Genomic DNA, 12,242 nt, shown 5'->3' with positions numbered 1-12,242 from the left:
TTTACAAGGGGGATTTTGAGAAAAAATTCCAACAATTTCACACAAAATGCATGTTTCTATACACTGCTTATGTTGAGTTCAAGCTAGTTTAAAAACACAACAGGAAAATCTTGATCAATGCCAGATCTAAACAAAAATGCACAATGTCATTCAGCAGAGGCAGCAAACCTTTTATAACCTACTTTCAGAGAGGTAGTAAGTAACTAAATTTTAGGATTCTGCCAGAGGCTTTCAGTTCTTGCAGATTTTTCTTTCAATTCCTTTAATAAGATTTTGGTGCCTCAGCAAAAAGAGAAAATTTAAATCTGTAGGAACAACATTACCCACTTCACTAACACTTGGCCAGCACCAACCATAAATAAGACATACAAGACCAGCGCAAGAATTGTTAAGCTGCAGCTGGGGAATGGGCAACACGATGGCTCAGTGACTCGCACTGCTGCCTCAGCACCAGGCACCACATTTGATTCTACCCTCAGCAAATGTTTGCTTATATTCTCAATGTCTGCATCGGTTTCCTCCCACAGTCCAAAGATATGCAAGTTAGGTAGGTTAGCCACGGGATATGTGAGCTTACAGGGATTTTGGGTGGGTGGTGGGGGGGGGGGGCAGAATCCTGTGTGGGATGCAATTCAGAGGGTCAGTGCGAATTTGATGGGCCAAATGGCCTGGTTCTACACTGCAGGGATTCTGACTCTAAAATGAATTCAGTGTGCAATTCTGGGCACATTATAGGAAGGATGTGAATGCACTGGAAAGACTGCAGAAGCAGTTTACAAGAATGGGTTCCCGTGATGAGGAGCATATTTGAAAAAAATAGATTGAAGAAAAGCCAGTTAAAGGGTGATCTAAAATATGGTTTCCAAAATCATGAGCAGGCTGTGGAGTGCATCGACAGGGAAAAAAAGAACAAAGTACAAGAAAGCATAAATTGAAAATGATCTGCAAAAGCAGCAAGGAAAAAAACGTTTTCACTTTGCAGGAAGTCAGGGTAAGGAGTACATTGCTTTCACCACATTTACAGGTACATTGAATGGAGATATTCACTGACGAGTCCAGAGCTTGAAAAAGGAACACCCTCACACACACTTACCAAAGTCATGACAAGGGCAACACAATGTGTCACCTGATAAATTAAACTGGTAGATCAGGGATCCAAGATGGCGGCAACTCAGCAAGTCTGAGTCTATAGTGCCCTTCCCAAGACCTAGGCAAAGTGGGCCACCCTCCTCCACCACACTCACCAAATCAATTAAAAATAGTTTTTACTGAATGTAATTAGTGATTTAGTACTAAACCTATACAGTTCAGTCTCCTGTAAAAAGTGACCAGGGGGAAAAAGGTGCCCACAGTTCTCAGCAGGCAGCAGCCCCTTCCCAGCTGCAGCTGAGGCGTCCACAGCCACCCTGGGGGACTTACCTATGGTGGCGAGCCTCACGGAAATAATCTCCAAACTCGATGCGAAGATCGATGCTTTCGTAGAAGAGTCCCAAAGTTGGTGGAATTCATTCTCGGCCGTGCTACGAAAGCACAGCTGAGACATCGAAGAAATTGAATGCCCAGTTGCAGGGGCGGAGCTAAAGGCCGCGACCCCCGATGCCATGGATTGGCCATGGATCGGGTCCGGACTCTCGAGCAGCAAGTCCAGACCTTAGAGAATCACATTGATGACCTTGAGAATAGAGGTAGTCGAAAAAATATTCGTTTGCTGGGCCTTCCCGAGTAGGAAGGTGGCGGCCAGCTTACAAGGTTCCTTGAACAGTGGCTTCCGCAGTTATTGAATCTGGAGGCTGGATCAGGCCAGGTAAGGGTAGAATGGGCCTACCGGGTTGCAATACGCAGGCCCAGCTTGAACCAGCGCCCCCACCCGGTCCTGTTCCGGCTGCAGAGCTACGAAGTGAGGCAGATGCTCTTGGAAGCCTCCAGAAATCTTGGGAAGATCCCCAAAGACATGACTCAAATGATCCAAGATTGTTATTTCAGGACTTTTCCCCAGCTTTGGCCCGAAAGAGGAAGGCATTTGATGAAGCAAAGAAGCGTTTAAGGGATTTAAACATTCAATACTCCTTGCGCTACCCAGCTATACTACGCTTTAGCCATGAAGGATCTGTGTATAACTTCAGATCACAGGAGAAGGCCAAGGAACCTTTGGACTCTTAGACAAATAATAAGAGAGTTAATTGATATTGTTTTGCCCTACCCCCACCCCGGTTTACCCCCCTTTTTCCTTTCATTATCTTACTGTTTAATATCATCTCCGGGAGGTGGGAAGAAGGGTTTATTTATTCATCTTTTACTTAGCGATTTCCTTTCCCCTTTTTTTTTTTAAAAAATATATAGGCCAGGGGGTCTAGTTAATATAGATGGTGGGGGCGGAGGAGGGAGGAGAAGAGTTGGCTACCTTATCTTATTTTATCTTTGTCCTTGGGAGCGGGGTTGTTTTCCCCTGTTATTTTGTATTAATATATTTATTATTTGCTGAGACTGCAATTTTATAGTCATATGTTCATATATCCAGGTGTTGGTGTGGGTGGGTGGGGGTGGAGAATATGGTACTCATTGTTAGTTCTAGTTTAGTATACTTGAAAATTTTCTTTATCCTATCGTGGGGTGCCTGGGTCAAGGGTGGGCACTGGTTGGGAGAGGTTATGATAGGTTTTTTGGAAAGGAGGTGATGCCCCCTGGGAGGAGGTGGTGATGCCCCCTGGGAATAAGGGGGAAGATCTCCATTTAAAATATATGTTTTATACTTTTTTTTTTACTATTTAGAAATAGTTTCTTATTATATTGATCTGAATGTACTAAAGATCTTTTATTTTTGTGAAATTTATATGCACGGGATGTTTTGAATAAATACAGGTTTTGTTGTGATCTGATGTTAACACATTCCGAGCATGTAGATCACTGCTCAATTTGTGTTATACATTGGATTTTTTTTCTCTTGAATAATGTAAGAATTTTAATGATACAACTAACCAGAGTGGAAGTTAGAGGAGTAGTTAATTGAGTTTTGTCTTTTTTTCCTCTTGGTATTTCTTTTTTCTTGTTTGATAAATTTTAAATAAAATGATAACCAAAATCTAACTGTATATCAATGTTTATACTTGGGTTTTTTTTTAAGTTTTCTTTTGTAAACTTGTTAAAACATGTTAAAATTTTCAATAAAAATTAAAAAACTGGTAGATCAAGGTCAAAGATTGCATTATTTAATTGCATTTTTTTTAAAATTTGTGTCCATAGTCAGATTGCCACAAAAAGGTTGAAAAATGATGTAAATGAATATAGAATTTTGACAAAATTTGCTTTTTTCATTAAATAGCTCTCAATAGTCATAGCCAAGGGAGATCAAACATCAAGGGAAAGCATAAAAGTGCAATATTGAAGGCCAGAGTCCTTAAGGATGAGACTGAAGTACTTGGAAGCAAGTGGTAAAATAAAGCAGAGTTGGTACAGCTTTGTCAAGTGTAGGTCATGCATGGCAAATCTGTTCAAATTCTTTGAGGAGATAACGAGCAAATCAGACAAAGGGCGGCATGGTGGCAAAATGGTTAGCACTGCTGCCTCACAGCACCAGAGACCTGGGTTCAATTCCTGCCTCAGGTGACTGACTGTGTGGAGTTTGCACATTCTCCCCGTGTCTGCGTGGGTTTCCTCCGGGTGCTCCGGTTTCCTCCCACAGTCCAAAGATGTGCAGGTCAGGTGAATTGGCCATGCTAAATTGTCCGTAGTGTTAGGTAAGGGGTTAATGTAGGGGTCTGGGTGGGCTGCGCTTCGGCGGATCGGTGTGGACTTGTTGGGCCGAAGGGCCTGTTTCCACACTGTAAAGTAATCTAATCTAATCCAATGGACATGACCTCTTTGTAGATCTTTGACAAGGTGCTGCACAGGAAGCTGCTAAATTAGAGAAAAGCCCATTGTGTTAGAGGCGAGATAGAGGATTGGCTGACAGACAGAAGGTACAGACTAGGTAATATAAAGAGAGTCTTTTTCAGAATGGCAGGATGACTAGTGGAAGTCCACATGGATTCATGTTAGGGCTACATCTATTCACATTATACATTAGTGATCTGGACAAAGGAATTGAAGGCATTTTTGTTGTTTGCAGATGACACAAAAGCTAGTGTTGAAGCAGTGGGGAGGCTGCAGAAGGAGTTGGACAAGTTAGGGGAGTGTACAAAGTGATAGCAGATGGAATATAATGTGGGAAAAAAAGTGTAGGAAGAAGAGAAGTGTGGACTATTTTGGAAATCTTAAGCATAAAAAAGGACTTGGGAGTCCTATTTCAGGATTCTCTTAACTGCCAATTGAACCGACGTGTCAGGAAAGCAAATGCAATGTTAGCATTCATTTCAGGACAGCGAGAACACAACAGCATAGATAAACTGCTGAGTCTGTGTAAGGCTCTGGTCAGACCACACATTGAATATTGTGAGCAGTTTCAGGTGCTGTAGGATGTGCTGGCATCAGAGGGCGTGTTACACAAGGAGAGTTTGAGGATTCTGGAACTGTACTTTATGGAGTTTAGCAGGATAAGGGAAATCAGATTGAAACTTGCAGAATATGGAGAGGCCTGGATAGGGTGAACATGGTAAATATTCCACTAGTAGGAGATGCCACTACAACTTGAAAAGAGTGAAGGGCTGACCCTTTAGAACGAACAGAGAGGAGGAGACCAGTGTATTTGTGGAACTCATTACCACAGTATGCTGTGGAGGACAAGTCATTAAACATATTTAAGACAGAAATATATAAGTTCTTGATTAGTAAGGGAAGGTTTACAGGACATGGGATTTAGAAACATGCCAGCAGTGATCAAAATGTGGAGCAGGTTCGATGGGCTGAATGGCCTAATTCTGCTCCAAATTTTAACGTTTTACGGTTGTATAAAGGCAACATATTAATATGCATAGAAGATTGGTTGGTTACTGGGGGGTAAAAGATGTGCACAACTGGGTCACTTCCAGAGCAGCAGGATGAATCACGAGTGGTGAATCACAGAATCATGCAAGGGCCTCAAATTATTTATAATCTACATAAGTAACATAATTGCTGATTCAAAGATTCATTGGAGAGTAGGTTATAAACATTATACTCAAATTGGTTTATGAAAGCTTTGGCAAATATCTTTAAGATAGGAAACTGAACTTGCCCTCTTTGGTAAGAGGTGTAGAAAAGCAGCCAATTATTTAAGATGGAGCGAAATTACAGTCATAGAGCTGTAGAGAGTGGAAACAGACACTTTGGCCCAACCCATCCACGCTGACCATATATCCTAAATTAATTTAGTTCCATTTGCCAGCATTTGGCCCATATCCCTCCAAACCCTTCTTATTCATATTTCCATCCAGATGCCTATTAATTGTACCAGCTTCCACCACTTCATTCCATGCACCATGCTCTGCACAAGAAAGTTGCCCCTTAAGTCCCTTTTAAATCTTTCCCCTCTCACCGTAAACCTATGGCTGCTGCTGAACGGAGGTACAGAAGGATTTGGGAGCTTTGGTACCTGATTCAAAGTTAATATGCAGGCACATATTGCATTAAGAATCAGTCTTTCCAAGCTTTCTATACCAGATAGTGACATTCCTGTTGTCACTTCCTTAACAATATTGGGAAAGACTAAAGCAAAAATCTTCTGAGCAAGGATTCCTGAATCACTGAGGGAATGACTCCAGGCATCAGCCAACCATTCAAGTGCACCAAATTTGGTACATCATTTGAAACAGCCATAAAAAGGATTGTATTTTCAGTGCCTGAGTTATGGTAATGCTAGCCTGAGTCACTGCAGTACATTTAGTGTAGGTATACACCCGCAATGCTGTTAAAGAGGGAGCTCCAGGATTTTTACATAGAAACAAAATATAAGTAGGCCATTAAACCCTTCAAGCCTACTCCACCATTCAACGCGATCATGTTCCTACTTTCGCCCCATACTATTTGGTCTCTAATCCAAATAACTATATTTAACTCCTTGAAAACACTCACTGTTTTTGCCCAACCCCTTTCTGTGGCAAAGAATTATACAGGCTTACCACATTCTGGGTGAAGAAATTCCTCATCTCAATCCAAAATGGCTTATTCCAGATCATTACAATCCCTGGTCAAAATCATTCTTTCTGCACTTATTTGGTTTGGCCCTATTAGTATTCAATAGGTCTCTGTGCAATCACTTCTCATTCTAAGCTCAAATGAACACTGAATCAATTGATTTCAGTCTCTCTTCATGCTATCCTAGGAATCAGTGTAGCAAACCTTTGCTGCACTCCCTCCATCGCCAGAGCATCCTTCCTTAGATAAAAGGAGACCAAAACTGCACAGTTCCCCAGTTGTGGTCTTACTGAGACTCTGTACAATTGCAGCATTTGCATTCTTCGCGTGTTCAGATCACTAGCAAGAGTTTTGTTTTAGTACACTTTTTGCCTTCAGCTTGCTGCATCTCCATACTTTCAGCAATTGGTGCACAAGGACAACCAAGCCTCAATGAACTTTGCCCTTTCCCAATTTGTGGCAACACAATCTGTCTTCCTGTTTTTGCTACTAAAAAGTGACAACCTCACATTTATTCACATTACACTCCATTTGTGCAGACACTCAAATTTTCCCAATCACTGAAATGTCTCTACATCCTTGTCACAGTCACTCACCTTTGTCTCATCTATGTATGGAGAATAGTAAAGGTCCAAGCACTAACCCCTGCGGTACCACATCTAGATTAGATTAGATTACAGTGTGGAAACAGGCCCTTCGGCCCAACAAGTCCACACCGACCCGCCGAAGCGGAACCCACCCATACCCCTACATTTACCCCTTACCAAACACTACGGGCAATTTAGTATGGCCAATTCACCTGACCCTGCACATCTTTGGACTGTGGGAGGAAACCGGAGCACCCGGAGGAAACCCCTGGCTTTCCTTTAATCAAGTCTTAGTTACATTTGGGAAATGCAAGTAGATTCATCAAGCTGGATTCCTTTTGTAAATCCATGCCATCCAGCCTGCCACTGTTTGCCAAGTGCTCTGCTATTAAATCTATCTCAGGGACTCTAGTATTTTCCCCACTACCAACTGTAAATTCTGTTTTCTTATTACTTCCTTTTAATTTAAGAAATAATAAGGCTTCATGAGTTACTCTCCAATGCCATAAAAACTGTTCAAGAGTCTATGGAATCTTGATAGATGGTCACCTATACATCCATTATTTCTAGGATCACTTCCTAAGTACTTTAGGATGTAGATTAAACATCAGACCCTGGAAATTTAAATTTAACTCGCAATTTCCTAAAACCATCTCCTAACCAAGACTGATTTCCTTCAGTTCTGCACTGTCTGATGGACAGATAGTCGCCAACATTTTTGGGAAATATCCCTGTTGCCCTTCATGAAGGCAGGACGAAAATATATATATATATGTTTAACTGATTTGCCATCTTTGTTCCCAGATTTAAAAAAAAACAATTTCTGATGAAGGGACTACACATTTCATCTTCACTAATCTTTTTCTCTTTATATACCTATAGAAGCTTTTACAATCAATTTGTATGTTTACCACAAGCTTACTCCCATATTCTATTTTCCCCTTACCCTCTTTTGCTGAAATCAAAAAACTGCTTCCAATCCTCAGGTCTGCTGCTTTATTTTGGGCCAACTTAGATGTCTTTCCTTTGTTATACTAGTTTCCCTTATTAGCCACAGTCTGGTCACAGAGAAAATTTTATTTCTGCACTCGATAGCAAAGTACAATTGTTGCAATTCCTCCATGCACACCTTAAAATTTTTGCCATTGACTATTCACTGTCACCTCTTTGTAAAATTTCCCAACTTAATCATAGGCAGCTCACTTCATACCATCATGATTTCCTTTAGTTAGATTTACAGCCCTAATCCCAGAATCATTGGTTTGGAAGGTCTAGTCTATGCAGCTTTAGTGAATTTCTGCAGAGTACATCTGGTATGTGATACACACTCTGTCACTACTGTGGTCAGTCCAAGTTGTGAAGAATGGAGTTGAAATCAAAAAAAAAAAAAACCACAGATAGCAGGACAACAAAGCTATTTACTAAAGGTTTACAACTTCATAAAGCTTGACATTAAAAGCCACGAGAGAGATTACATGCCATATAAATTTTTCTTGTTAGCTTCCTGCTTTACCTCAAGGCATTATCCTGATTTAACTGTCGACTGTTACATTACATAAGAAATACTGCAATGATCCTAAACAGTGAACATTAGTTAAAACAAAATCTGAGAAAGGCATCATAGCCAATATCAATCCAGTCCTCACTCAACACAAATGCATACTTTGAAAGAAAAAAAAAGTGTTACTTACTGACATTATAAATTTTTTTGCTCTTTTCCTGTTCCAGAGTCTATAGTATGTAAAGAGCAACTGCCAAGACGCTAACAAGGAGTAATTCTGAGACTTTCAATGGTTCAGTTCAGAGAAACAGTGCTTTACTGCTGCCAAATAAGTAGCCTGAAACATGTGTGCAATGCAGCCTAAGACCACAAAGCAATTTTTTTTTGGGGAGGCTGCACTTTACCTTCAGATCTGTTCCCCAAATAACAAAATTTCTGTTTAACTCACCTTCTGTGCTATCAGAACAAGATGTTCCTAATGCAGTGTCCCCACTGTCTGCTGTACTGGGCCGCCTTTCTGTCCTGCGTTGAAATTTTTCTGTAAGTACTGGTGTTTGCCACTCTATTTCACAATAAATTCCTCTTTTTACATCAGAATCTGTGGAAAGTGAAAGGGTTTTGAAACATTACTTGCCTACCTCATTTGCATTGCATTTTGATTCCACTGTCAATTATGCAGTTGACCTGTATGCGACATTAGTAACAACAGTATTAAGCACTTTAGAAATTTTCTTTAATGGGTTAAGATTGAAAGGTTTGGAATTTTAGATGAAATGAGAATTGCACACAAACATGCTTACAACCCTGATGGCAAACAGCTTTGGCTGCATTATTTGGAAGGGGGGGGGGAGCATCCAAGTGCTGGTTGCACAGAGGCCCAGCATTATAGGTTAATTCAATTGAAAACTGAGTGGTTGTGGACATGGCTTACAATGACTACACCTCAAAAATTGAAAAGGTGGTGTTGTGCAGCAATAAGTTTTGATTTTTAAAATTGTCAAATTTAAAAAACTTGAAAGTTGTACAATAATTTGATTAGATAAATCATTTTGACAGATTTTGGGAAGGGCAGATGTAGCATGGTGAAGTTCAGAAATTTTACAAGGCATTATCTTTTAAAATGTTGTGAACCTCCTCATTAAATATTAAACAATTTGTTAACACTTGAAAATGCAGGCACGTAATGGAGTTTAGAGAATATCCCAAATTCACTGAAAAACAGATCAGAGTCAGGTAGCTGCCATGGACAAAAAACAAGCTGCTTTTGAGCCTAGATGACTCAATTCCTAATTCACACTGGCATTAACTTGGCATTTGAAGTAGTGAACCCTGAGAAGGCATGTTGTTTGGTCTACCAAACTTGCAAAGCACTACTCTGCATGGAATATATTAAGTGCAATATTGGGCCTTGCATGTGTGGGTTTGGATTCTCTGATCCCTGTTGTCTTCAGGCCCGTTTTTCTACTGGGATAGCTTGACTGCTGAACTCAACTACTTTGCTGTTCACTTACAAAAATATTCCTAATGCAAATATAGATTGGTATACAGTATGATTGTTCATTTAGTTCACTCCACTTGGAGCACATAAGACATTAAGCAGTATGGATTTACTTTTCAGTTTGAAGGTTCCTCACATATGCCTTAAAATGTTGTCTATCATAACACAATTTCTAATAAAATAAACCAATAGCATCAGTTGTGAACCTCAAAAAAAACAACAATAGCAAGTGAAAACATTACACAGTAAGAGGTTTGAGTTTGGGTTTAAGACACAGAGGACACTCAGCATTTAAGCTGGTATCAATGCTTGGGACGTCAAGCAACTATGCATTTGTCAAGTGTAATTCTGGGCTATTCAAAATGGAGAGCATCTGTTGAATCCTACACTTCCCAAACATACAACTGCACTTTCTGGAAAGGTCACTAGTCATTAAGTCAGAAACACGATATTTGCCTAAAAAGTTTAGTTAGCCATCAGATCAAATGCTGACTGAGAAACGCTAATTCAGCACATAATTCAGTCATGATTTGGAGATGCTGGTGTTGGACTGGGGTGTACAAAGTTAAAAAATCATAACACCGTCCAACAGATTTAATTGAAAGCACTAGCTTTTGGAGCGCTGCGCCTTCATCAGGTGGTTGTGGAGGACATAATTGTAAGACAGAATTTATAGCAAAACTTTATAGTGTTATGTAACTGAAATTATAACAACTTAAGAGGGAATAAAGTGATATAGACTGTGTGGGCAGATGGGATTAGTTTAGATTGACATCCCGGTTAGCAAATTATAATCTCAATTTATAACTCTATCCCTTCGTAATATAGAATACAGAGCAGTGCAGCACAACAATAGGGCTTCGGCCATGTCCTTGCTGACCATTCTAAACTAATCCCATCTGCCTACACAGTCTATCACTTTATTCCCTCCCTGTTCACATGTCTAAATATCTTTTAAACACTGAATTGTTTATTCCTCTACCATCTCAACTGGCAACATATTCTCAACACCTACCATTCTCAAAAAAAAAGAGAAACTTTCACCTCGCACCTTAAACTAGTGCCCCCTAGTATTTGGCATTTCCACCCAGGGAAAGAAACAGACTATTGACGCTTCTCAATTTTCTATATTTCTATCAGGTTGCCCTTCAGTTTCTGACAATTTGGACAAATGTGTATTATTTTCACTAATCTCTCCTTATAGAGAATACACTCCAATCCAAGGGACAACCTGAAACTGTCTTTATGCCCTCTCAAGTCTCCACAACCTTCCTGTCGTGTAGTGACTAGAATACTGCAGACATACTTCAATACTACTAAAGGCTTATGCAGCTACAAACAATTTGCCAATTTTTATACTCGATGCTCCAAACAGTGGAGGGAAGCATACCAAGTGTCTTTACTATTTTAGCCACTTGTGTTGCCAATTTCAGAGAGCTATGATCTTACACCCACAGATCCCTCTATATAATCAATGTACCAAACATTTCCTGGATACTCTTCTCTTGCAGTTGACCTCCCAAAACACACCACCTCACCTGTCCAGATTGAACTCAGGTTTGCCATTTCTCCACCCAACTTTCCAATTTATCTAAATTCTGCTCTATCTTTTGATAACCTTCCTTATTATCCACAGCTCCACCAATTTATGTCACCTGCAAACTTAGGAATGAGACCACCTCCTTTTTTTCATCCAAATCATTTAATGGATTACAGAGGTCCCAGTTAATCCTTGCAGAACACAACTGGTCACAGACCTCCAGTCACAAAAAGACCCCTCCACAACTACTGTTGTCTTAAAACAAAAAGAATGGACACCAAGAACAGAGAGAAAAAAAAATCATGGAAACAATTCAATCACAGTCAGAACCAAAGCTGCTTTTTTCTTATTTATTGGCAAGGTAATGAAAAGGATGACGACTACTACTGTGAGGATTCTGGATAATCCAAGATGGAGGACGGGAAAAATTTATGGCTGTTCCTTTGAGGTATTTTAGGTGTTGGAGGCGATTTCCTTGAATTCCAGGAGGAACAATGACTGTTTTATATACTGTTGCATTATTTTGGAACTTTGGAAAACAAAAGGCAAAACAACAGCCGTTTAAAAGGGGAAGAGAGAAGGAGGGATGTGGGGGGGAAGAAGGGGGAAGAAAAAAAAAAAGAGAACAAAAAAAAAGAGAGAGATTGCTGTTTGAATTAGTGTAGTGTATCGCTGGACATTGGAGTGCATCTGGGAAAAACAGTGAAATTCACAACTAAATCTTGGAGGAACTGTTGGGTGAGGTTCACAGCACAGAATCAGATAAGTTAATTGTTGTTTTAAGTCTGTCCAAGAGAAAGGTTGTAGTAGTGAGTATTGTGGATTCTTTCTTGATTGTGTGTTTTTGGAGACAAGTCTCTTGATTAAACTTAAAATATAAGCCATAGCTATTAATTTAGCCTGGGGCAGTGTTTGTAGAGGAATAAGACGGTGTTATTTTCTGGGTCTATAGATTGTGAAGGAGCAAAAATGGCCTTTGCAGTGATATGTACTTCTTGTCAGATGTGGGAGTTTAAAGAGAGTTTAAGGGTTACTGCGGATTATATCTGTCATAAATGCTGTTGGATG

The 12,242-nt window shown here is 40.0% G+C and overlaps 1 protein-coding gene across 5 annotated transcripts in view; it reads right to left on the bottom strand.

The window, feature by feature from the left end:
• Nucleotides 1-12,242, bottom strand: part of cep85 (centrosomal protein 85) — an 86,069-nt gene that overhangs the window by 43,952 nt on the left and 29,875 nt on the right. For 3 of the 5 annotated variants that reach the window (XM_043717503.1, XM_043717509.1, XM_043717505.1), the window contains one exon: nt 8,585-8,734. The exons of the other annotated variants lie outside the window; for them this stretch is intronic. In XM_043717503.1, coding sequence (XP_043573438.1) covers nt 8,585-8,734 — 150 coding nt within the window. The remainder of the gene's footprint in view (nt 1-8,584; nt 8,735-12,242) is intronic. 5 annotated transcript variants of the gene reach the window in all.

This window comes from Chiloscyllium plagiosum, chromosome 27 (assembly GCF_004010195.1).
Source record: "Chiloscyllium plagiosum isolate BGI_BamShark_2017 chromosome 27, ASM401019v2, whole genome shotgun sequence".
Lineage (NCBI taxonomy): Eukaryota > Metazoa > Chordata > Chondrichthyes > Orectolobiformes > Hemiscylliidae > Chiloscyllium > Chiloscyllium plagiosum.
The sequence above is the reverse complement of the archived record's forward strand: the minus strand, read 5'-3'. Positions and strand labels throughout refer to the sequence as shown.